Here is a 24,328-nt window from a genome sequence, read left to right on the forward strand (position 1 = left end):
CATGCGCAGTGTGAATATCAAGTCGTGCTTGATCGCGCAATCTCAAATTGCGGGCATAATAGGAGGTTTTGATTTCTCGAGCTCGGACACAATACATAGTATATTATGTACCCTTGTGTCGTATTACAACGGACTCAGCAAGCCAGGATCATACACAGGGCTACCTTGTGCAACCCCCTTATTGGCGAAATGATCATGTCAAAATTGCAATGAGCAATCTGGTTAAAACGGGGGGCTTGCACAAAACGCAATCTCTCGGTGGTCTTTCTAGAAGACGTCCAATGTGGAGAGGGCAGCGCTGGCCGTACCGGGGTCTGGAATTGAATGGGATGGCAGTTGGAGACGAGTTGGCTAAAAAGCATTGATTTTTAAAATGTGCGCCGACCTACAGTGCGCGCGGAATGTACGGTAAATATGTAGGGAAGGTATGTATGGCTTGCAGTCGGGATCCTGTTGGTTCTTTTTCTCAGGGATCTTTCTTATCTCTTGTTTACTTCTTGGGGGGGTTTTTTTTTTGTACTTTCAGTCGCATGGGGAATCCCGCGCAAACAGTCACAAACGAGGTTGCCAAGCCTTTTTTTTTCTTTTCTGAGGTAGTTTTTTCTCTGTGGCCGGCACCGGCGCTACCCCCGCGTTTTGCGTTTTGCCTTGGGCCGACTGTAAAATTGCTGCTAGTCAAATGTCGTGCAGTGTGCTTTGGATTATCACCCTGTCTGCTCCAAAACTAGGCCTGTCTGACATCATTGCACCGTTGAGAACATACCTAACCAACATTTTCTTCTCTTTTTAGTCTATTCACTCCTTGTAATTGGCATACCCTTGCGTGCGCCTAGAAAGCGTGTCAGACTACCTCCAGTATCACCTATATTCCCCCTCGCATAAATACTCCATAGGTCTGGTCAAGCTATATCTCCTGTCAACAGGCGGTACAGGTAGTAGTCGGACCTATCCCGCATCGCGAGTGAGCTTGAGAGCCAATACTCGCCCAGTTGATAAAAAAAAAAAAAAAAAAAAAAGACTCACTGAACCTCAGTATGGAATCTTCATCAAATGATGTCCAAGCCACGGACCGTAATGCATTGGTTCTGTACGGTTCAGAGACCGGCAATGCCCAGGATATTGCCGAGGACCTGGGCCGCGCAGTCGAGCGTATGAGGTTCAAAGCTACAGTGGAGGAAATGAATGCGGTCGAACTTGCAAGTGCCCTCCTGTCGAGTACCTGGAATGCAATGGAGAAGGATATGATGGCTGACCGATAAGGTGCACGCCCCAATAGAAAGAGCTTCTGCAGTACACCGTTGTTATATTCGTAACGTCCACAACGGGTCAGGGAGACATACCTCAGAATGCAAATCGCTTCTGGCGTAGTCTTCTTCGGCGCAAACTGCCACCGTCTTGTCTGTCCCGCTTAACTTTCACCTCGTTCGGCTTGGGGGACAGTTCTTATCCCAAGTGAGCAAACAATGCCCTTAGCCTATGACGCTTCTCAGGGTTGGCTCTGACCTAAATGACATTTGGTAGGTATAACTGGGCTGCAAGGAAGCTGTCGAAGCGTCTAGTGCAGCTAGGGGCCCAATCCTTTTTCGAAGCTGGCGAGGGAGACGAGCGACACGATGACAGGCAAGCCTTTTGACTTTCTAGGTTACGATACTCACATAATCGGCATGTTCTCTCGGCTAACCCGCACACGCATATATGTAGTATCGACACCGTATACTTACCATGGAAACAAAGCCTACGCTCGCATCTTATGTCCCACTACCCTCTTCCCGAATCTATAGGACCAATACCGGATGATGAGCCGTTGCCGCCTCGCTTCGTGTTGTCAATAGATGGCACCAAAGGAGTCACATCATCTATGAGCTCCACCTCATCAGAAGACCCTCCGTCCACCCTTTTGCCGATAGAAGAGGCAAGCGAGGCCATCATCCAGAGCACGTCCCGCGTCACTCCTACTGATCACTGGCAGGATGTGCGCCTTTTCAGCATGGATATGGACGAACCTGCTGAGCCGTTGCTGCCTGGTGCGACACTCATCGTATACCCCAAAAACTTCAAGACCGATGTTCAAGCACTCATCGACCAAATGGGATGGCAGGATCAGGCCGATCAGCCTGTGCATGCAACCAAAGTACCAAAGGAGCTCGGGTGGTGCACCAAGCTCGAGGTCTGCACTTTACGCGACCTACTCACCCACGGGCTGGACATCACCGCAGTCCCGAGGCGTGGCTTTCTCGAGAAGCTCTTTTTCCTGACCGCAAATGCGGAACAGCAAGAACGACTAAAGGAGCTCATAGACCCGAGCGGGTCACAGGACTTTTACGACTACACCACCCGCCCACGTCGCACCATTCTTGAGATACTCGGCGACTTCCCCTCGGTCAAGATCCCGCCCAGCTCTGCCGTGGACGTCTTCCCCGTCATCCGCGGCAGGGAGTTCAGCATAGCAAACTCCCCTTCCAGGCTTGCCGTCCCCGATGAGCAAATCACCCATAATCAACCTCCACAGATCCGCATCGAGATTTTAGCGGCAATGGTTGAGTACCGCACCATCATCCGCAAGCCACGCGTCGGCCTCTGTTCCCGCTACCTTAAGAGCCTCGCTGCGGGCGCCCGCATCAACATCGGTATTAAGCAGGGTTCCGGCATGCAGCGGCTTCTGACCCGTCCCGTGATCGCCGTAGCGACCGGGACAGGCATCGCGCCGATCCGCATGCTCCACCAAGCGCGTGCCAAAGCCACCGGCTCGACGCCGCCGGGAGAGATGCTCCTCTTCTTTGGCTGCCGCAGCCGCAAGGTCGATTACTACTTTGCCGACGAGTGGCGGCGTGCCGCCAACGGCTTGACCGTGATCCCGGTCTTCTCGCGCGATGCCGACGTCCTTATCGACATGGCCAAGACGGTACAGCTGGGTGGGCAGGACGAGCCACCCCCAACGGCGGGGATGCCGGTGCCGCCATCGCTCTCCGCATCCACCGCGGGGCTCGACACGTCAGAGACGGGCATGCTCCGCCGGCGTGATGCGGGCAAGAACTACGTGCAGCATCACATTCGCCGTCATGCGTACAAAGTAGCGGCCATGATCCGTGGCGGTGCGGCGGTTTGCGTCTGTGGCAGCTCCGGGACCATGCCCAAGGCCGTCCGACTCGCGCTGGAGGATGCCCTCGTCGCTGGTGGGCTGTGTGCAAGCGCTGCCGAGGCCCAGGAGTACCTTACCACGAGGGTTGAAATTTGGCAAGAGACGTGGTGATGGAACTGTCAAGTCAATGAAATGTTTTTCTTTTCTTTTCTTTCTGCTCTGATATATACATATTATAGCTTCGATTTTCTTATCATCTTCCTCTGGTAGATATATGGCGGTTGCCAATGAAATCGCTTCATGAAAAACGTCAAAATTGTGATTATAAACAAGCAATATGCCACACATTACTGAAAATAAATCGCACAGGTCCAGATGCCAAAGTGCGTTTGTAATATTACCAAAGCATCGAATCCGTCGATGATATTATGTGCACGAATAGCAGGGTTTGCAGCTGCGTTGCGTAATTACCTCTTGTCATCCTCCCAGCTATAACGCCGTTCGGAAACTTGAGGAATATGGATCAGTTCGGTGGCGGCATCGATACGTTCTGGGCTGCTTGTACTTTGAGGACTGACACCATCCGCATCAGCGGCGCGCCTGCTTTGTTGCCGCACGATATTGTTGTCAACCATGCGTTCCTCTTCATCAACAGTAAAGTCACTGCCTAGGCTCTCGGAGGAGTCTCGTCTGGATGCCCGTCTGACATGTGCAAACGAGTTCGATGGGGTCTCTATCCGAAGACCACGGCGAGGATCAGCCGGCGGTGAGGGGGGCTGCGTGGGTGTTGCCGCTGCGGGCGGTGTGGTGGACCTTGGTGGGTATGCTGACAAGTGTGACGAGGGACGTGGAGTAGGAACGGCATTGCTGGAATCTGCTCCAGCGGCCTGACTTGCGCTGTCACTCGGAAGTATTGTGGTTTGGTTTCTAGGTAATGGGGGTTGCTGGTTCGGTAAACAGATGTTTTCTGGTAATGGCCCTAGACAGACGATCTCGCTCTGATCTATTGGTGTGCGCTGAATGGGAGTAGGGGGGAGTAGCAGGTCGGGAGACCTCGCCGTGGCCTGTGGCGGTGAATAGCGGCTGCTGTTGGTAGACGCCGATCGGCCGAGAGCCACATGCCTCTGGTGTTCCCCGGGACTTGACGCAGATCCGGTCCGCCTTAGTGGGAACTGCCCAGAAGCCACAGTTATTGGCGATGGCAAATCCAAGAACCTCGCGCCCCATTCTGGGTTTGGGCTCATCGGAGACGGCATTTGTGATGGAAACGAGTTTGTGTTGTTTCCCTCTGACGGGGCTGACACAGTAGGTGAGGGGTTCTCATCATCCCCAGGCCGATAGTGGCCGACAGAATTGAGATCTTGGATCAATTTTGTCCCGGTTACCCCGTCAATGCTCGGATGGCCAACGTGTACGGTGGGCACAGTAGGCGGCGAATATGTAGGCAGCGGGCCTTGAAGCTGCCTCTGCATTTTCCTTCGCGCAATCTCATACTGGCTCATACCATGCTCAGAACCCTCGGTCCCGAACTCTGTGGTGTCATCAGAAGCCATGTGGTCGTGGGTTGCATCCAGCTCTACGGGTTCTATGGGAACTGGCATCTCATAGCGCTCGTGCGCCGCATCGGCTCCAACCTCGACCGGCTGCGCACGTGAGCCATCGAGCTCGTGCGACAGGGGAGCAGGTCCGGTCCGTCTTGGCCTTCGGCCCCCAGTGACGAACGATACGAAGCGGGTGAGCGGGCCTGCAGGTTCGTTAGGCCCCAGAGTTGACCCGCCGTCCTGGTAGAGCTCGTCTCCATTCTTCTCGGATGGCGACATGGGAGCCTTGGCTTGCGCGGCCTTTTTGCGCTGTCGTCGCCAAAGCCAGAGGGCAAAGCAAAGACCAACCGACGCTACGACGACCCCCACCACTACACCGGCAGTCTGTCCTGCGGTCAAGCCAGGCCTGCTCGGTGGTTTCGGCACAAAGGCTGGATAATCGCTGTTGGCCGGCCGCCCAATAGACTTGATCGAATAGTTGCTCGCCGCATTGCTGGGGTATTGAGCCTGGTAAACAGAGAATAGTCGTTCTTCGTATTTAGTGATCATGTAGGCCTCCTGCATAAAGGCCCGCCCGATGACAAACTCGTTGACGTTCTTCGCACGACGCAACGGGAAGTAGCCCAACCCAGGATCGTAAGGTCCGAATAGATTTCTATACGGATAGGTCAGATATTGCGTGAAAGCTTGGCCAGAGATGGTAATGTTAACCACCCCTGGGGCTTCCAACGGCTTCCCTTGGTTGTTATTGTTGTCCCAGCTCGACAGGCTAAAAGTAAAGTTCAGCCGACTCGCTCCCAGGGCCGAGTCGGGAGAAGTAAGTTGATCACCGTTGAACAAGTATACATCGAGCGTGCTGTTATAGGTGAGATTGAGCGCATCTGCAAAGCGATCACATATGGATTCTGGAAGCGCAAGATAGGGCAACGAAGTGTCAATCGTGACAACGAGGGAATCGTTCATTGCGACCAGCGATTTATGGAGCTGGCCTGCCCAGCCCGGAGGAGGCTTGGTGGGGTCATTAGTATTGGCGTTGATTCCGCGAAGCCGAACCTGGGGCGTTCGAGAGTCAGGATTCAGATTAAAAACAACGTTATGGCTCTGGAATCGGAGGGGGTCGTATCCTCCTAGGATCAGAGAGGCGGGGACACCGCCATCGATATGCCATGCGCCGGCAGTGTAACCGTAGCTGTTGCTAGCTATAAAGCCGTACTCCTCAACCATCTGAGAGATGAGAGGGGTCGTCATTCGATCACCAAACCGACCACGGATGACTCCAAGGCCAATGTAGCCTTGGTAGTAATCTGTTGTGTTGATCGAAGCTATCAGGGCGTTGTTAATAGAGATAGTCTCGCCCTCAAGGCTGTTGAACATAGCCAGTTTGTCTAGACCATAGTCTCCAGTGTCGGAGAAGCCCGACGAGGCCAGCCCCAGTTCCCAGGCACCCAGTGATGCATAGCTTTGGGAATCCGGGGCATTGTATGTGTTTCCCCGTTCCGTAGCGCATGCATTACCTGTCATAAGCGGGGTTTTGTTAGCGAGACGTCGCTCAAGACAAGTAGCGGTACGAGCCGCAGGCTAGCCGTCGTTCTATATACTTACTGTTAGGCGGACAACCTCCCCTGCCAATGGCCCAAACCTCTGATATCGTAGTGCTCACGAGGAGCTGGACTGGCTGTGCCGGGTACCCGAGGTTTACCTCGAAACTTGACCAGGTGCCGTCTATCTCAACCCTATAATTCAGGTTAGTTAGTTAATGCAGATTCCCAGCAGGAGCAAGTCTTTGTATAACATAGCCATGGCCACGAGTAGTTAAATATAGCCAAAACGGAAAGACAGGTAGGCAGTGGCATAAGTATAAAGCAAAGATTAGATTAGATGGCCACTGAGAGGATGGGACTAACCATTTTTGCGAAGGTTGTACCCAGTATGCGCTACTGCCAGCTTGAACCAAGCGCGGGGCAAGCATTAGGACATGAGCTAAACGAAGGCCAAAAAGCATCCTGGTAGAAGCCTTTGAACTCGATTGCGATGACTTTTGTGCTCCAGACTAGCAATAGTACCTGACCAAGCACGCTTCCGAGGCCCGGTCGTCACCGTAACAGAATGGCGTAGTCTTTGCTGTCCATCAATCAGCTCAGGAGCCGATCCGGCCGCGTTTGGAACCGTTCGGGCGCGAGGTATGCTCGGCTTTTCGTCGCGTATGGTGTTCTATACCATATTTTCTTTGTTGTTGGTCTGAACGTTTTCGCTTTAGTGGTTCCCGAGTAGTCCGCCCGTCTCCTCTCAGCCCGAAATCTCGTCCGTCTCTTTTGGCCCAAGAGTATTCTCTTTCCCGTGTGTAATTCAAAGTTCGTCGGCAGTTTCTGGATATGCTGATCAATTGATCCCTCCCAGGCTGTGCAGTGAAACGACTAATATGCTTTGGCTTGCGGAAAAGCTCGTTTTGTTAATAGATCTGCTCTGCTGCCTCTGCGAGAGTCCTCTGGAGTATAGTCGGCCGAGGGGGTGATTTTTGGTTTGTTCTTCCTATCTGCCTCCGAAAGTCCTCAGTTGTAGGGTCGGTGTTTTCTAACACTGCTACACGCGTTGTGTAGGTGGTTCTGTCGTCAAAGCCAGGACATGAGCTGTATACAAAGGTGTGAAAGTTTGGACGAGATTCCTAAAAGCTGGGCACGGGGAAATCTATGGGAAACAAGTCCCATGTAATCGGGCACACCGCGCGTGGAAGTGGAGGTCTCCAACTGGGGGTCTCCTCTCCGATCAGGGGCCCGCTTTAGGTAGGTGGCTAGGTCTCGTCTTGGCCCTGTAAAAACGCCGCGTTTCCCAACAGGGATCTCTGCCTCGCCTGGACCTGGATACAGCGTTGTCGGAGCTAGCCGTTTCCAGGTCTGAAGCTCAGTTCCGCGTTCGACAACCGGATACAAAACCTTTGCGACTATACGCTGATGTTTGTTGGTAACGGATCTAATTTATGATAGATGCAAGAATTGCAAGATAGCCAAGGTAGGCTCTGCACTTTGCTAATGGCTGACTTGATAGGCCTCAACCCTTTCTATCATAGGTTAGAAATTAGAAAAAGTCACAGTCGACTTCTTTTCTTCTGGTTATCGTATAACTAGAAGTGGGGATTCGTTAGTACGCAGAGGCAAACCTACGGTACCTAGCTTGTACAAACCTTAGGTAGGTACTATGTAGACACAGATTTTCACGGCTGTTACCTTACCTACCTACCTATACCTAGGTAGGCTTCTTGCGTGATTTGCAATCCTTTCAGGCGAGAGTTGTATGTGTCAAGAAGTTGCAAGATTCTAGGTTCAAGCCAACATGAACAGCAGATTTGTGGGCTTAGTCAAGACATTGTAAGGAGGGGTTTTTAATATACAACGTCGTATCTCCCTCACTCTACGCAAGTGATCCGAAAGGTTCTTCGCCACGAAGCCACCATGCTGGATGCGGGGCGAAGCATAATAATCTCTACGTGGTAGTTCTAGCAGTTTAGACATATCTTGCCAAGATACATGACTAGGAACAATCCTACTTAGACCGGGGGGGGGGGGAGGAAGTGAAGCTTTTTTTTTTTTTTTTTTTTTTTTGCGCTGGCCGGAAGAGCCGATTCAAATTGTTGAGCATCGGAAGAAAATGCCTGTCTACCAGAGATCACAAAGGTTCCTTCTCGGACAACTCGGCTCGGCGGTCTAGCTTGCTGCCTGATAGTTCCGCTGCGGGGGTAAATGACACGCGGTTGGGCAATATATTTTGTCACTTTGAGGCAAATCTGGATAAAGCCATGCAAATAAATGCTGACGCCTTGATACCATCTACGGTATGTATTACATACGTGCAAGGAAATCTGGGTTCCATTCTTCTCATTCTTGCTAGGATTACGGGCGCGGCCAACCTTGCTTTTGTTAGGAGATGATTACTCCGTACTTCTGCGTTCAAAATGAAACTAGCCTACATGAAACTATTCGCTTTGTTTTTCCCTGCTACGAGCCTTGGAGCGCACTCATATCAGGGGCCCGACGTTTAAGGGGTACGTAAAAAGTAAAAGCCATGTAGTGAATGGCTCAATGGATGTCACGGGTCCCGGTATCCCGGTGGTGAAGAAATAAAAAATGTCCACCAGAAACTTTTGAACAACTCACGGGGATTTGCTTGCTTCCCCACGTTATACGCGAGGTACCTGGTAAGTACTTCGTAGCCAAGAGATAAAAGAAATATTTTACGCGGTAAATTTTCTATGGCCTTCGCCGGTAATCGAGCGCTAAAGGCTGCGACACCTACCTACGTGGTGCTTTGCACCTGCATTGATCAAGGAATATACAGGTCCCCAAGGAACCCACACAAAGTAAGTACACCTACCTATCTTGGTAGGTATCCTGTCAAATACTCCGTAGCATTTGAATTAAGTTTTACGGCATGGACCACCCTCATTATGACAAATGCAGTTACGGCACCACAGTCGTACGCGGCATGAGACCGCTACAAATTGGCAGCAGAGCACGCACGGCGAAAATCCCGTCTTCAAAACAGACAGGAGAGGCCTAGGATAAATATCCCCGATCGACCACAGATTAATGAATAGGGGTCGATAGCTTAAGTCATTGTGTACGGAGTAGTTCGTAAATCTTCCAACTGGAGTGGAATTGACATGGAGGACCTGGACTCGTCATGGAAGGGTTGTATGTCAAAGCGTCGATTGGTTGGTCATTGCCGGGTGGGATCATCTATCTCATTCAGGAATCAGGATGGGGTCAAGTGACTGACACCTGTCTTTCTTCTCCACAGTTGATCGCAGCCGTTGGTAAGGTACCAGACCCGACCTGACTTACCGGTACGCCCCAAAAAGGCCGAGCCAAGCTTGCCCTGCTCCGGCCCGCTTTTCTCCCCGGTAATCATCCTCTCCTCAAATTTCCTTAAGCTTTTAACCACTTTCCTTTTCTTAATGCCGAAGTTGTAACAATATTAAAGTGAGGTCGGTCAAACCCAGCTTGCCGGCTTACGAGAACGCCCCAAATCATGGCATAGACTCCGAGAGTCAATCTGGTCTGGAATAGGAGGTCTTTTAAGATTTTCTCGATCGAACGCCCCCATCGTCATACGCGGGAGAAAGTGGTTTTTTTTTTGGTTTTTTTTCCTACATAAAAATAAAAATAAGAATAAAATAAGCTGCGAAGGACACCGCCGGGGGAGGGAGGTCGATGGCCCAAAATCAATCCACATGAGGGATGGAAGCCTTCGCTTCCCGGTGGACCTACTATCTCAATTGGGTCACCAAAGCGACAAGACGCGCGCAGGCTGGTGTGATGGAGGCCAAGGAGTGCAAGTCATTGATTGCATTGTAATATTTGGCCGCCCGATGAGGTGGTGCTACAAACCCTCCGGCGCAACTTGCTGGATTGATCATGCCAGTATCACAGCGGCGGCGGTCACGACAAGGTTGGCCACACACAACACCAATCGCTTTACCGTACTTCGGGAAAGATCCTTCAGGGCCTGGGTTGCTGGGTATGTGCTTGGTGCCCAGGTATGTACCTATCCATCTCGTTGTTGTATCTATCTATCTACGTACGGAGTACAGTGATTGCGGCGGTTTCGAAGCTGGCGCCATCTTGCAGTCAGCCCACACGACATGGGCCCCTGTCACTCAAGGCTCTTGTGTACGGTACTGTACGTAGCGCGACCTGCCAGCCACGAGGGCTTTCGCGTCTCTTTCCCAATAGAGCAAGCTCTCCGCTTGCTCCATTTTGATGCGCAGCAATACTTGCTGCATCCCTTCAGCCAAAGTATCGGTTGCCATGGTACGTTACACAGTTGTCCATAGTCCCTACATACATACTTACCTATCTATCTAGGTGACTATCTACAAAATGCAGCAAGTCGCTGCATACATCCTACGAAGTACATACCTTACCTTACCTAGCCCAGCAGCCAGCTGAGCAGACAGCCGCCAGGAACGGACGTGTTTTCCGGATGATTGCGTGATCCTTTCAGGAGATTTCGGTCCCGCGTCGCAGGGGCAGATTACCTAGACTAGCTCAATTTGGCCCTGTTGAAGTCAAGGCCGTAGTTTTTTTTTTTTTTTTTCTCTCTCTCTCTCTCTCTCTCTCTCTCTCTCTCTTCTGCCCCCATTCCCGGCCGACTGGGCAGTGAACTGTCGATCTTGGCGAAAAGAGGTAAAGTGCCAAAGAGCCAAATCTCTTTATGGTGCTCATGAAAGGACCAGCCAGGCGAGATGATCGACCCACTGTATTAACCCTGGCTCCTGGCATCTTTTTTTTTTTTCCTTCTCTTCTTCTCCTCTCGCTTGTTTTTTCTCCGTTTGGTTCTCTTATTTTCCTATAGCCTCTCCACTATAGGTTTTGTCTGGGTGAAAAAGCACTGTCAATCATTCTGATGTTCCACACATTGTCAGACTAGCAGACTAAGAAGCAAAAATGCATGGCGCTGTGCTCGCACATGGTGGCCACCAACCCAGCCCAATCAAGCCTGCGATGTTGCATTACAAGTTGCAGCTTGCGGTCGCCAAGATACGAGCTGACGGGCTGGCTTGCACAGTGCTTGGCGGGTGGCTGCCCACCATCTCGTCTGGAAACGGGACCATCTAGACCTTGAGGGGGACAGGCGATAATGAATTATTGCATGGAGAACTCGGAAATTTACCATGCTCCGGTCTCTCGCCAGATTCTGCTACCGTGGCTCCCCGTCGTTCGTCAATGGATTGGCTTGGATTGGACTTGCCTGGTTTGCGGCTGGAATATTACCCCTCCTCCATATCATGTCCCAGATCAGTCTATCTACCTAGATAGGCCTGTTCGCTCGTCCGTCTCTCTCGATTGCCCTGCATACTGCCTGCATGCCGCGCTCGCTGGTCTTCCGCCGCTGTCTCACACTCGTTTGAATATCCTCGACCTGGTGCCCTGTTGGCCCTCTCTCCCTAGACGCCCCGAGCCGAACCACGACCACAGCGCCTTGACGTTTCGCACCGGTATCCTGTTCCGGATTGGAACGACATCCATAACATAATCTGCCATTGCTTCTCCAGGGCGGTGAGATCCATCAAAAAAGTGCGGGTTTGCCATTGTTGTCGTCGGTGTTGCCGTTGTCACTTTTTGTATTTTATTTTATGTTCTTTTGTTTGTATCGTTTGCGGCAAGACAAACACTCTGGCTTCCCGCCTCGTCCAGTGCAGGGCCTCTGGTATCTCACTCGCTATAATCTATGTCCGCTGAGGAAGCTGGAAATCCATCATGGTTGCGACTCGACTGTCACTGCTGTCGTTGGCAGCCGTGTCAAGTTGCATGTTTGGCGCTTTTCGTGGAGGTAATTAGAAAATTGCATCTCGCCTTACTTTGCGTCTCTGAAGATATATCACTAACTTTGCGCTCATCGCAGAGCCACGACTAGGTCGCATTGACCGGAGGCTGAACGGTTCAGGAGGGGAGAGGTCCGCAGACGAGGCTACTTCTGGCAATGGCACACCTTTCAGCGGGGATGTGGTTTCGCCATCAGCAATGGCATCAGATGCAGTGGTTCCCATACCATCAGCAGTAACATCAGGCAATACTGTTGTATCGATATCGTTGGAGCCTGCAGCGGCAACGACCTACCCGCCTTCCACATCGTCGACATCCTTGGCAGTGGAGTACCTTGTTCCAGCAGCGTTGATCACAGATGGTAAAGTTCATATCACCGATTTCGAAAGGGCAACAGAAACGACATTATTTGCTCAGCCTACTGTACCTGCTGCCCAAGCAGCTCCTGCTCCCCCTGGAGAGGGTGTTGTCATCAAGACAGTCATCTTCGGATCCGACTTGACTCCGGTGCTGAGTGTAGGGATTGTAGAGCCGCCAACTCCACCTACACCGCCGATTAAGCCTGTGGCAGGCAATGGAAAGAAGCCACCAGCACTACCGTCCAAGCCGTACCTGGCCAACAGCACTGTAACCACGTCCATGAACATGTCCCGACCGATCATCTCTACCACGGACTCTTGGACGCTCCCAACCGAGCTTCCCGGTGATATCACGCTTCCAGGTCTGACGTTGCCTCCACTACCTATTCCAACCATCTCATTTGGAAGCTGGGTTACAATCATGCCGACTACGACTACCAAGCCAGTGACTGCTGCACCCACCGCTCCACCTGGTAGCGGTATCAGCTATTGTCAAGCTTCAGACTTTGAGAAGCCAACGACATCATACTCAATAATCTACTCGACTACCATCACTTGGACCGGGGACCCAAACGAATATACGGCGCCTTTCCCACCACTCATTACACCTAAACCCTCCTGTGTACAAGCGCCCTTAGCGCCCCAACCGCCAGTCCGCTATACCTTGTCCCGATGCAATGGTACCGACACCGAGACCGAATACCGCACATGCGAGTTTTCGACGACAACCGTTTACGATGTTGTCACCGGTCGTCCTTTACCTTCTACCGCTACCGGGGGGAACAAGGCGAAGGGAACCACGACGGTCCTGGTCACGGACAAAAACCCTGCTGTTGTGTTTCCGACATCGTCAATGCCCGACTACGGGGGTGCCGACAGGGGCGGCGGCACAAAGTACAGGGACAAGGTAACGGCAGGCGGTGATGTTGGTCCGATAACCACGGGGCCAGGGGGAAGCAAGGTTGGTAGTGGTGTTGGTAGTGTTCCTGCAGTGCCCATCACTGTATCTCTCCGTCCAGGCGCTGTGACGCTGAACGACCAAGTCTACACGGACAACCCGGCGCTCAGGACACAGATCGCCCACGTCGGCGGGGAGTGGTTCACCATCGAGCCAACACGCGTGGTCGGCGCCGGTACAACCCTCAATAGGCCGACAGCGAGTGCTGCCCCGGCGCCAACAACGCCCATAACGACAGTCGTTGGTGGATCCCCGGTTGTGATCAGCTCCGGCGTCGCGGTTGTCGACGGGACAAGTTTCTCACTCGAGGGGCCGCCCACGACCAAAGTTGTCCAGGACACAACGATGGCGATCGGCGGTGGCGGTGTTGAAATTTCCGGCCCTACTGGAAGCACGCGTCTCATCAGCCCGCCACGCCACACCGAAGTCGTGGTTGCGGGCGGCGAGCTTGTCACCGCCATCGGCACCTCCGTGTTGGTACTCCGCGGCACGACCGTAACCTACGGGCCCTCGGCGCCCATCACCAAGATGAACATCAACGGTGACGAAGTGACTGTCGGACCCTCGGGCGTCACCATCCGCAACAAGGTCCTGGGCGGCACGTCGGCCCGTGAGTCGGAAACGCAGTACGAGGTCGTCGGTGGCGCCACCATCACCCAGGTTGCGCCCAGCGTCGTCATCATCGCCGGCTCCACCTACACCGTCGGACCCGGCGCATCTGAGACGACAGTAACCTTCGGGAGGCAGACCATCACGCTCGGCCCCACTGGTGTCGCCGTCTCGACCATGACCTATACCTTCCCGCTCGGCGAGACCCCGACCGCCGTCACCATCACTCCCGGCGCCACCGCTGTGGGCGTGGCGTCGGCCACTACGACGGGCAGTCGCAACAGTGGCGGTGGCGATAGCAAAGGCGAGGAGGATGCAGCCGCGGACTTGAGGCCGTCGGGGGTGCTTTTCAGCGTTTCCTTGTTCTGCATCGCATCTGGCGTTTTGGTTTGGGTTATATAGACAGACGCAACGGGTTGAGCACTGTAGCTCTTTTCCTGTTATTGTATAATATATTTACTACATCTCTAATTTTTTTTGTTTATAATTGTGGGGGAGGTTGTGTTGGGTCGGGTTTTGAGACTTTTGGAGGCCTCATGAAAATGTTATAAGGGTATGTGGGCAGCAAAAAGGAAGGAAAGGAGGGTGGGGGGAGAAAGGCACGTTTGCAACAATGCCTAGGACGAATCACTGGCCTTGATTTTTTCAACATATACACCAGGTTATGTTTACAACCAATGAATATCATGAAAATACCAAGTTATACATGTATTGTGGGCAAAGCGATCAAAACTTCTCCGCCAACACACGATATCATTCACCAAGAATAACTGAGTATCGATGTCTCCAGATACCTGTATAGGTCACTCGCAATAGATAATCATTTAGGACCCCTAGTGCGTTTGTATCATAAATACCGCAAGTTGGTCTATGACCAGTATGAATGGCTATCACCAGCTTGTCCATAAGTACTCGGTATTTTACTGTATTCAAGGCACCACCACACGTTAATATTAGTAAAAGTATCAATCATTAATCTATCGGGTATTCCGAGGTTGCAGTTATAAAGTGACATTCCCCCACAGTAAAGCGTATTCGCCGAGTGTAACGAAGTCCCCCTCCATCCGAAGATACCATAGTGAAGATAAATCTATTAGACGGGCAATGAAATGAATATTCAAATCGAACTAAAAGACAAGATCTAAAACAAGATCAGAGGGGAAAACAATTGCGGGGTGATAAAACAACTCCAAATCGCCTGGCCCGAGACTGGCGGGTGAGGGCATACGATCCGAGCCCAGGTCGTATCAAACTGATATCGGCTAAGCTGCGTTGCGCTTCCCCTTGCCCTTGGGTTCCAGCGCCGGGAACTCATCTTCCTTGCAGTGAGGACTTGCCGACCACGGTTGATGGTCATGAGATCCAATAGAAGTCTCTGCTGCGTCCTGGAGGCTCAATCGAAGAGCCAACTGCAAATCTTCATCAAAATCACCACTGCCACCAAGGAGATGCTTGCTAGGAGTAGAAGCAGGCTGACTGAAAGCAGGTTTGCGTCCTTGACTGGCGGACGGCGAGATTGAGGACTGTCTTCTCGATGTGGTTCCTCTTTCCTTCTTGCCCGGCTTGTACTTGATCTGGAACTCGTACTCGCCCGAGCTACTACCACGAGGCGATATCCCCTCATCGTTGATGCCTGCCTCGAGCAAGGATAGCCGCATCGCTTGCTGTATTTGACGTTCATAATCAGGGTCGTGGTCCTCTGTCTGGCTCTGTTGATGCGCCAGCATCGACTGCATTGATGCGGTTGCCTCAGGGGTCAATGTGCCCGTGGTGTGGCCACCTTGACTGCTGTCGACCGAAATTCCTCCGCCCATTTCAGTGTCCGCATCTTCTGCAGACGGCGATGAAGACTGAGACATAGACCCAGTCTCGTCACTCGTGTGGAACCGCCGAAGGTCCTCATCCAACTGGAAGGATTCTTCAGATATCATTTGGGCATATCGGATTGCTTCTTCCTCGGTGAGGTCACCCAGCCCAACCCCAAAGCGACTGCGAAGGCGCGCCTCCTCACGAGCGCGGTGAGCTTGCTCACGACGGAGCTCTGCGGCCTCATTTGCAATGTAGTCCATGACAGTGGCACCGGTGCGACGACTGGCAAGATGGCCGTCAGCGTGGTGGCGCGACCTGCGCTTCCGGGTCGAACTTTGCACGCCTTCTGAACTATAAGTCCAGTAACGCAAGAACGTCCCAAACGCCAGAATGCCCCTTGGAACCGCTGGGTCTGGATCAAGGTAAATGGCTCCCACCGCAGTGTGGTTTGCATCTCGAAGCATAGGGTTAGCATTCAAGATGGCCCGAGGCAACCGACCAGAAGCTCTCGAGTTGAGTGTGCGGATGGGCTCCATGCTTGAGGCCAAAATGTCCCAGGCCTGCGCCAGTCCGTCGCTGCCTCCATGAACGAGGTACAGCGACGAGAGCGCAACGCTCGAGACCTCGGGGGATTCTGTCTGTATGTACCTGACCAATGGCACTGCATCTGATGTCGTCTCGCGCACATTCCACACCATTACGGCACCTGAGCTGGTTCCTGCGGCCATCATCCTTGCTCGCCTTCCAGGTAGTTCGCCGGCATTGGTTTTGTTTCGAGACCCACGATCACCAGAAGCAGATGCGACAGCGCCACCGGAGCCACTAACCTTCCAGGAATCTTCAAACAGTGTAGTCTGGGCGTGAATCGAGTTGTCAAGAGCAACGGATGTGATCTCGATACCATCCTGACCTTTGATACCCAAGAATAGAGGCGTGGCACACCAATCTTCCATACCGGCAGCCGAAGAGGCGCCAGCCTCGATGCCGCTCAATGACAAGACACCATTGTTAGAGGTAGTCTCGGGCGCTTCCAGGTCGATGGGGTTACCAAAGATGGAGAAGTGCCCTTTGGGCGGGGTGGCGTGGGTGTTGAACGGGAGAACCTCAGGCGTGGACGCTGATTCCCGCGAGACCGGTCCCATTTTATGGGTGAATCTCATGAGCTTCGCCGGATGGCCAGGTTCTAAGCCGCGAGTAACGACAACCACAGACTCTCCGGCGTAGCCACCGTCATCACCACCAAAGTCGACCTCGATCTTGCGACGCATGTCCCATCCCTCACAGACCTTCTTAATGTCGGAAGGCGTCTTTCGGAAAAACGTCTCGATCTCCCGACATTCTGCAGCAAGCTGGGCTTTTGTAAGGGACATTTTTGTCGACGATGTACGTGGTGAATATGCACCCATCACTTCGTCCATGCTTAGTCCGTCCGATCTTGCGGTCCGTCTGGTAGCTTCAATCAGTTCCCAGGCAACTGTTCGTCCCCCCTGCCAAGCGCCCACAAAGCTCTCATCCACCGTGGGTCTGGCAACGGGCGGCGTCGGAGTGTCCACTAGATAATAAACCTCGCCCAACGCATTCAACGCGACAGCCCAAACACGCCTTAGCGCCTTGCGCTTCGGGCTATAGTTCTCGTCGACTTTCAGGGCGATGATAGGCACACCAGGACTGAGGACCCATCGACAGGTCATATCACCCTTGCTGTAACGAGGGCCGGATGAATCGTAGCCAAGAGAATAGGACGTCACAACACCCAGAGTAGACCCAGTCATGATTCCAATCATGGAACTCGTCGTGGAGGGTACTGCTGCGGACTTGGCTACCCAAACAGAGCATACGCCCTCTAACATATCTGGGATCTTAGGAACGTCGTCTGGAATAAATAAGACTGAAGCATCGGGCCTAGTTGCTAGGTAGCGGCCATTGGGTTCCCCGATGGGGCGGAAATAAGGCCGTCCTCCGGGGAAGCCCTCTCCGCCCACAATCCCGTAGGGTACGCTAACGTCTATGACATTGAGAGTGGCGGCGGGGCCGGCATCGACGCCATAAGGCTCGAGGTTCGGGAAGACTTCGTCAAGCTGTGAGAAGGAAAAGTGGTCGTCCAGGCCCCACCTGTCGATTTTGCCAGTGGTAGGGTCCCCCAGGGTTCCAACACAGAGATCTGCAGAGCCGTGGATAACTTTCGGGGGCTTCTTGGCGCTTGAAGAAAAGACAGCATGGATGTTCGAGACCATCCAGGGAAGTTTCGAGTTATATGTCAAGACAGGGCTGGCGCGTTTCTGAGAACCTGTGCGAATCGCAGAACCTATACCTCCAGCCACTGTGCCTGGTTTTCCTCTCGCTGCACTGCGCAGAAGCCGTGTGCGAAGAAGATACTCGCTTCTCCACGAGGCCAATGCTGTCAATCGGGTGAACTGACGATATTCAGAACGAATTCTGTCTGAGTCATCCAGCTCCCCGGCCTGCCCAGAGATGGCCGCGGACAGCGACTGGGCAACCTTCTGTCCAGGGAAGTATCGCATAAAAGCCATCTGCCAAGCATGAGGCGTGGTCACCAGGCTGTAAAGACGCTTTGAGACCAGCGCGACTGCCGAATGGGAGTCAGGGTGCAGGTGTGACAAGATATGGGTCAAAGTCTCTGCAATAAACGCAGAACCGTCAGTAAGAGAAGAAAAAGTCAACGTTTGGACGCGGATTGCAGAGAGCATTAGGGATTATAGTGGCTCAAAGGGTCGCGCACCGTTTGGAAGGTCCATCAGTTGTATCCCTGTCGATGGGGAACTCGTCCGGTTCGCGATCTTAAACCCAGACGAATGTTTCGGTTGCGAAGGGGTTAGAGCGTTCTCGTACTCGAACACCCGTTGACCAGCTATAGGAGGCGTGGAGCGCCGTCCAGATTCACCATCTTGGTGGCCGCTCAGTCGGCGCAACTGCTTATCGAGCTGCTCGGTGTCGAGGACCCCGGCATCGTGCAGGTGCGAGCTGCCGCACGAGGCGCCGCGGGGTGAGGCAGACGAAGCTCCAAGGCTACGGATGCCATCTGGGCCACGATGAAAGCCATCTTGGAAAGGGTGTTCCGAAGCACTGGGGGTGAGAGAGGCGATATCGTGTGTTGGATTCGTGAGAGGCTCTTGCTGCATAAAGTGATGGCTCTGAAGTGGGATGTGTCGAGTGGGTTTTGACTGTGCGGCGGAAGACGGCACAGTCCTTTTTGTGGTTATGCTGGGGGGCAATAAGGGTATGTCGAAAGAAGTAGGTGCGCAACGTTTTGAGTGCTTTGTGAACTCTGGTTCTTAGACTGACTCTTTGAGCCTCCTTGAGTAAGAGACGTTGTGGTTGTGGTTGTGGTCGAGAGGAACGTAGCACACACGAGCTGTGACGTGTTGTGAGCAAATTTTGGGACGAATTGCAGTAATTTCGCGTCGCACTCACAAACGACCATAGGGGGGGTAGGCGAAGCACCCAAGTAGTCTAATCCCCGAGAAATAGCCGAGGCCTGCGAATTGTCGTCTAAGGTTGGATGCAGATCAGTTACCTGGTTACTACTGGCCGACCATATATGTTTATCTAATCGCCTTTGCCCTGATACTAACTTACCTATTGAAATATCTGTGCAAGTTGTTACCTACATATTCCGTCGTGTTTTGCGAGCAGTCAATATACGTTCATTTAGACGTCGAGAAATACGAATAGTACCTCCAAGATTGTACTGTTCGTCAGAGTGCCCCACCATTGCTAGGTTTACCATGAAGAAAATCGATTCAGGGCACAAGAACAGTGCAGTTAGGCACAAGCCTACCAGGTAGAGATCTATGCTTATACCACGTATATACCTTAGGTTGGCGCTATTTTCATAAAGCTCGGCTGGCAATGCGGGCTGTGTCCGCCTATATATTTGAAAGGTTTTGACTGCACATGGAAAGACAGATGCATGCGAGACAGATCAAGTATATGAAACCATCGCAGGCATGGACAAGGCCTGCATCCAACACCAAAAGTTCCAAGAAACACCAAACAACAATCCATCCAAGGTATATCGGCAAGTGGAGGTCAACAAAATCAGGGCCACAACTCCCACATATCATCCATTAGAAAATCACAACTAGACTAGTACCTGGTTGACCTCGCACACAGGCACGGCTTCTGGATGAGGATATGGAAGATATTCCACTATTATCATACCACAGACATTACAAGTTTGATATTCTAGACGTGAAAGCCGGTGGGCAACTTGTCATGTTTTGTAGACTCTGTTTTTTGTCCCCCACCTTCGGGTCACTATTCGTACCTACGTATGATGCTGATGATGGGATGGGATGGGTTCAAACGGCCCGGACTGCGGATCTGAGGTGACTCGGGAATCGATAAAACAGGTGAGCATCTGCGGGGTGTTTCCTCCGCACCAAATAAAACTTGCCTACCCCCACCTTGCTTTGCTACGCTGGTTTTATTCGTAACTCGTCCCAAGAACTAATTAGAGATCCGTTAAAAGCCTTAACATGGAATCGTTGGAATAATTATTAATTTATTAATGTGGAGTGTGGTGCATAAAATGGCACTGTGTGCTTGGATTCTTTTTTTTTTTTTTTTTTTTACATGATTTCTTTGGACGATATTGTTAAAACCCAAGGCCTTGGGTGGACTACGCGGAATAAAAAAAAAAGAACGAAAAAAGGGGACATTCCGGCGTTCAGTCTGGACGCCTGGCATTGTGAACAAGGGAGCGTAGTCGATAGTTGTACGGAGTAATCGTTTTGATACTACCAAACCTACCCGAGATAGGCAAGCTATGGCAGGGTAGATAGACACCTCCGTACGTATATGAATGCGTAAGGTAAGTAGCAGACGTATACGTACAATCCCGACTAGGTACCTACACTAGCTAAAGCACAAAGAGGTTTATACCAAAAAGGTACATGCGATAGGTACGAAGTAGAAGTATGTATGCACAATGCACGCCTGATCTACAGAGCAAATTTTTAAGCTTCCCGTCAAGTCGACACCATGCGATGGCCGTGAAGGGTGAAGGGCTGACAGCTGCAACCGTGATGTGAGTTACTTCGTAAGCCATTTCTGTACCAAGTACCGAACCGAGTTGTCGGGTAAAACTCGGTGGTATAACCGTGCACTGTTTCTCGGTGTGGAAAGGCATCTAGAGACCCATGCACGATACCACACAAGCGATGCATAAATGCAGAAAAAGGAAAGGGAATGGGCATTTCACTGCTGTCCCGGGGCTCTATTGACGTAACGCTCGAACTTGGAAGGGGAAATTTTACTCGACTTAGAAATGACCAGGGGACAAAAGAACCTTCCCACCTACCGTAATTGTCAGCAAGTCCCGCAATAAATGGGGAGCCTATCTGTTCTTGATTCTTGTTCAGGGTTTGGTTTTTGGCGCATCCAAACGACTGGGCCCGTCCGGCTTTTTTGGGAGCTGGAAGATATGCCCCTCTTTTGCCTGCCAAGCCGCTCAGACTGGACATGTTTGGTCGGGATCAATCAAGGGCCATGATTGATTGCAGGATGCGATCCAGATTCTGTTGTACAGAAGCACTGCGAACTGGCTGGCGCCAATGGATTGGGCGCACCGAGTGTAACCCTGTTCCTCTTGACGCATCCATCATCATGACTGGCCGCATCTATTGCCTCATTCTGCAGGTGTTTTGTGAACGAGGTGGCAAGCGCTCATTCGTACGGGCTTTTGAATTTGTGTGTGTGTGTGTGTTTTCCGCAAGTCTTTCTTTCTTTTTTTTCTTTTTCTTCTTCTTATGTTCTGTGAAGTTTTATTGGCTTTTTGTGTGGCCCTTCCTCCCATCTCCTCCTTTCTTTGCGCGGCTGAGTTCCTTCTTTGCTTACCCACACAACGGGACTAGAGCAGAAGCAAGTGCCACTAATACTGTACTAATATCAATTAAGTGTGCCGACACTTTGGGACCGGACCACGACAATCCCTGACCCAAAGAACCCAAGGTTAGGGGTACGGCAAGGGAGTCCATCCACCCCAGTGGGTTGGAGCCCGGGAAGATGGGACGATTGTTGCACGCACAGTGAGCTATGACAGTCGGGACTGTGAAAACCATTCCAACTTCAGTAAAGCTCTGCGCAAGAGAGCCACCCCTCGCTTTATATTGACAGACCGACCCCTTCAGCAGTCGCCTTGCGTCCAGCCCGCATGGCAGACCGAGCTAGTGTGCCGCCATTTCCAGACTTTTCTCGCCTAGCACTCGCTCGACATTTCCGTACTCAGTAGAGACTGAGGGACCGTCTGCCCGTCCGATAAACGTTCCACCCATCCGTCACCTTTTTCGTGTTCTTTCCTAACTGACACTTGCGACTGGACCTCTTTTGTCATTCTTTGGGGCCGAACAAAAAAAAAAAAAAGAGTGCTGTATGTCCATGGCACCGTACATACCCTCCACACCTTGATTGGTACCAAACTCAATCCAACCAAAAACCTTGCTTCATCTACAAAATCGAAGGGTCGGCCCCACACTTTTCTCCGTGTCGTTGACCTTTGTATACCCGAGTCGCCCCGGAGGAGGTGCTCAAACTTGCCCCGTCCCCCTCATCCCATGGGAATCTTCTTCTCTTCTTGAGGAAATTTGTCCTCGTCGATTAAGACTTCCACCGATCAACAATCAATCGTCATCAACAAGCCTCAAATAACCGCTTCTCAGAGTCCGTGCCCAACACGCTAAAACTACTGGCATTTCTTCCCGCGACTGTCATCTGTCTGTGCTCGGCGCTTCTTGACCTGGATTCGCATTTCACACAACGTAACCGACATCACCCACAGGCCCAAAGTTACGCCAGCAAACTGCGATCCATTGTCGATTTGTTTTAAAAGGATTGTACCATCGCCTCCACAACCGAATTGTCCCTTCGAGCAGAATAATCCAGGAAATCCAGAATACCGTTGGTTTGGACTGGCTTGAAATTAGAGCATCAACTTGGCAAAAAGGGCCTACCCCTCAAACTGCAACTAGCGACTGCTAGTATCTTGAACAAATTCGAATTGGTCCCAGAAACAACAGTCTGTTACCGCAGTCATGAGCGCGCAAGCGCAGTCGGGCTCACCTGCGGCCCGGGAGAAAGGGAAGACAGGGCTTGGCAAGATGCTATCCAGGATGAAAACTGTACTGCGGAAGGATAGGCACCAAAGGTCTACAGCTGCTGGCGCTCCCGGTCCATCAACAGCCCAGACATCATCCGCTGCTGTGCCTATTCAACTTGTCACTAGGTACGACGGAACGCCTATCATGTCGTCGTTGGAGGTATCATTCGCCGAAGGAGTGACAATGTACTGACGAGGTCTGGGATTAGTGCACCCGCTCAAGCGACACCCGAAACTACAGCTACGCCAAAACAGACAAATCCAAAGCCTAAGGAGTTGCCGGGCTCTGTCAAGATCCCCCGCTTGCAAATCCACGAGGAGCGCGCGCGGAAGTTGGGAGAACGTTTTGGGGTATTGATTCAGCCAACTGCACGGGACTTGGCTGAGGGATACGCGTTGCGCATCGACAAGCCCATACGCATGCGAGTCCGCCGGCAGTGTCACATGTGTCAATCCAGCTTCGGGGCCGCCAAGGAGTGTCCCGCCTGCAAGCATGCGTGGTGCACAGATTGCACTCGCTATCCCCCGTCCCGCACCGAGGATGAGCTGGTCGCCAGCAGGGTGAGGCGCGCTGCGATAATCAAGGAGCAGCGTGAAAAGGCGCCCATCGTTCCCGATTACGACCTACTGGGCTGCGATCCCAAGCGCGGGCCTACCGTCGTGCTGAAGAAGCCAAGTAAAACAGGCGGTCAGGAGCTTGTACACAAGAAACCCCGACAGCGGGTGCGACGACACTGCCATGAGTGCGGCACACTTTTCACTGGAGGATCTAGGGAGTGCTCCCACTGTAATCATGTCCGGTGCACTGACTGTCCCCGCGACCCGTAAGTCCTTTGCTGCTTTTCTTTGCTTCTGCGATCGGCAGTTATGAGACGTCACTTCGAAAAGTGCTTGCTAACAATAATCCATCCAGACCTAAAAAGGACAAATACCCCTACGGGTACCCCGGAGACGTCTTCGGGCCCAACTCGATCCCTTACTACGAATGTCACAGCTGTCAGACGCGTTTTCCGCCTTCGCCCGAGACGGGCGACGAATGCAGCAAATGCTCGCACAAAAAGTGTGACAATTGCCCACGACTCAAGCCGCAGAAGGTCGAACCCGAACCAGACCCCGCCATTGTCCGGAGCATCACAGCCAAGCTGGAGTCGGTTCGTTTCGATACTTGATAAAAGAAATTATAAAAAAAAGCGACAACGACGGTGTTTTCGTTATTTCATTTTTTTTGTACATATATTATACCCAGCCTTGTACACGCATTTTGCGACGGAAAAGAAGCGATCTCTTTGTTAAGTTTATTTGTTACACATTTGTCCTTCAGTATCAGTTACACTATGCGCATCATTCACGGCATTTTTGGCAATATTTGTATAGATGTTACCGTCGTAGTGCATTTGCGTGTGTTCACTCTTTTTTCTCTCCAAAGCTTACATGGCTGGGACAAGTGTTCTGTCCAATCGCGACGCACCCTCTAACACAGCTATCACGAACAGAGTCTAGCGCTTTTCAACAGTAGATTCGTGGAAACTTTATGCTA

At 52.0% G+C, this 24,328-nt stretch overlaps 6 protein-coding genes across 6 annotated transcripts; 4 read left to right on the forward strand and 2 right to left on the reverse strand.

The window, feature by feature from the left end:
- The first annotated feature begins 657 nt into the window (after positions 1-657).
- MGG_01747 (nitric oxide synthase) lies at positions 658-3,494 on the forward strand. The gene is made up of 4 exons (XM_003714696.1): positions 658-1,196; positions 1,277-1,452; positions 1,522-1,620; positions 1,702-3,494. The coding sequence occupies exons 1-4, from the start codon at positions 1,035-1,037 to the stop codon at positions 3,248-3,250; spliced, it is 1,986 nt and encodes a 661-aa protein (XP_003714744.1). The 5' UTR covers positions 658-1,034; the 3' UTR covers positions 3,251-3,494.
- Positions 3,264-7,420, reverse strand: MGG_01748 (uncharacterized protein). Its single transcript, XM_003714697.1, has 3 exons — positions 6,525-7,420; positions 6,223-6,353; positions 3,264-6,134 (listed from the first exon to the last, which is right to left on the reverse strand). Exons 1-3 carry the CDS (start codon positions 6,620-6,622, stop codon positions 3,547-3,549), a joined length of 2,817 nt encoding a protein of 938 aa, XP_003714745.1. The 5' UTR covers positions 6,623-7,420; the 3' UTR covers positions 3,264-3,546.
- Positions 7,421-7,947: 527 nt separating this feature from the next.
- Positions 7,948-10,600, forward strand: MGG_15322 (uncharacterized protein; the record flags this gene model as incomplete). The annotated part of the gene is made up of 8 exons (XM_003714698.1): positions 7,948-7,982; positions 8,278-8,446; positions 8,750-8,809; positions 8,950-8,971; positions 9,801-10,131; positions 10,205-10,293; positions 10,405-10,424; positions 10,547-10,600. 8 exons carry the CDS (start codon positions 7,948-7,950, stop codon positions 10,598-10,600), a joined length of 780 nt encoding a protein of 259 aa, XP_003714746.1.
- Positions 10,601-10,737: 137 nt separating this feature from the next.
- On the forward strand, positions 10,738-14,631 carry MGG_01750 (uncharacterized protein). The gene is made up of 2 exons (XM_003714699.1): positions 10,738-11,946; positions 12,019-14,631. Exons 1-2 carry the CDS (start codon positions 11,874-11,876, stop codon positions 14,265-14,267), a joined length of 2,322 nt encoding a protein of 773 aa, XP_003714747.1. The 5' UTR covers positions 10,738-11,873; the 3' UTR covers positions 14,268-14,631.
- Positions 14,632-14,776: 145 nt separating this feature from the next.
- Positions 14,777-19,097, reverse strand: MGG_01751 (F-box and WD domain-containing protein). The gene is made up of 2 exons (XM_003714700.1): positions 18,415-19,097; positions 14,777-18,312 (listed from the first exon to the last, which is right to left on the reverse strand). The coding sequence occupies exons 1-2, from the start codon at positions 18,812-18,814 to the stop codon at positions 15,128-15,130; spliced, it is 3,585 nt and encodes a 1,194-aa protein (XP_003714748.1). The 5' UTR covers positions 18,815-19,097; the 3' UTR covers positions 14,777-15,127.
- Positions 19,098-21,836: 2,739 nt separating this feature from the next.
- MGG_01752 (uncharacterized protein) lies at positions 21,837-24,156 on the forward strand. Its single transcript, XM_003714701.1, has 3 exons — positions 21,837-22,917; positions 23,001-23,615; positions 23,705-24,156. The coding sequence occupies exons 1-3, from the start codon at positions 22,727-22,729 to the stop codon at positions 23,958-23,960; spliced, it is 1,062 nt and encodes a 353-aa protein (XP_003714749.1). The 5' UTR covers positions 21,837-22,726; the 3' UTR covers positions 23,961-24,156.
- Positions 24,157-24,328: the final 172 nt, after the last annotated feature.

Source organism: Pyricularia oryzae, chromosome 2 (genome assembly GCF_000002495.2).
Source record: "Pyricularia oryzae 70-15 chromosome 2, whole genome shotgun sequence".
In the NCBI taxonomy this organism is placed as follows: domain Eukaryota; kingdom Fungi; phylum Ascomycota; class Sordariomycetes; order Magnaporthales; family Pyriculariaceae; genus Pyricularia; species Pyricularia oryzae.

Bases quoted from the DNA above. Each gene is read 5' to 3' on its own strand.
- MGG_01750 (XM_003714699.1), top strand. From the start codon at position 11,874: ATGGTTGCGACTCGACTGTCACTGCTGTCGTTGGCAGCCGTGTCAAGT. The intron at 11,947-12,018 runs GTAATTAGAAAA...CGCTCATCGCAG, and splicing joins GTTTGGCGCTTTTCGTGGAG to AGCCACGACTAGGTCGCATT.
- MGG_01748 (XM_003714697.1), bottom strand. From the start codon at position 6,622: ATGCTTTTTGGCCTTCGTTTAGCTCATGTCCTAATGCTTGCCCCGCGC. The intron at 6,354-6,524 runs GTTAGTCCCATC...CCTGAATTATAG, and splicing joins GTACAACCTTCGCAAAAATG to GGTTGAGATAGACGGCACCT. The intron at 6,135-6,222 runs GTAAGTATATAG...CGCTTATGACAG, and splicing joins GGGAGGTTGTCCGCCTAACA to GTAATGCATGCGCTACGGAA.
- MGG_01752 (XM_003714701.1), top strand. From the start codon at position 22,727: ATGAGCGCGCAAGCGCAGTCGGGCTCACCTGCGGCCCGGGAGAAAGGG. The intron at 22,918-23,000 runs GTACGACGGAAC...GTCTGGGATTAG, and splicing joins CCTATTCAACTTGTCACTAG to TGCACCCGCTCAAGCGACAC. The intron at 23,616-23,704 runs GTAAGTCCTTTG...TAATCCATCCAG, and splicing joins ACTGACTGTCCCCGCGACCC to ACCTAAAAAGGACAAATACC.
- MGG_01747 (XM_003714696.1), top strand. From the start codon at position 1,035: ATGGAATCTTCATCAAATGATGTCCAAGCCACGGACCGTAATGCATTG. The intron at 1,197-1,276 runs GCAAGTGCCCTC...ACGCCCCAATAG, and splicing joins AAATGAATGCGGTCGAACTT to AAAGAGCTTCTGCAGTACAC. The intron at 1,453-1,521 runs GTGAGCAAACAA...GACATTTGGTAG, and splicing joins GGGGACAGTTCTTATCCCAA to GTATAACTGGGCTGCAAGGA.
- MGG_01751 (XM_003714700.1), bottom strand. From the start codon at position 18,814: ATGCAGCAAGAGCCTCTCACGAATCCAACACACGATATCGCCTCTCTC. The intron at 18,313-18,414 runs GTGCGCGACCCT...CGTTTATTGCAG, and splicing joins ACTGATGGACCTTCCAAACG to AGACTTTGACCCATATCTTG.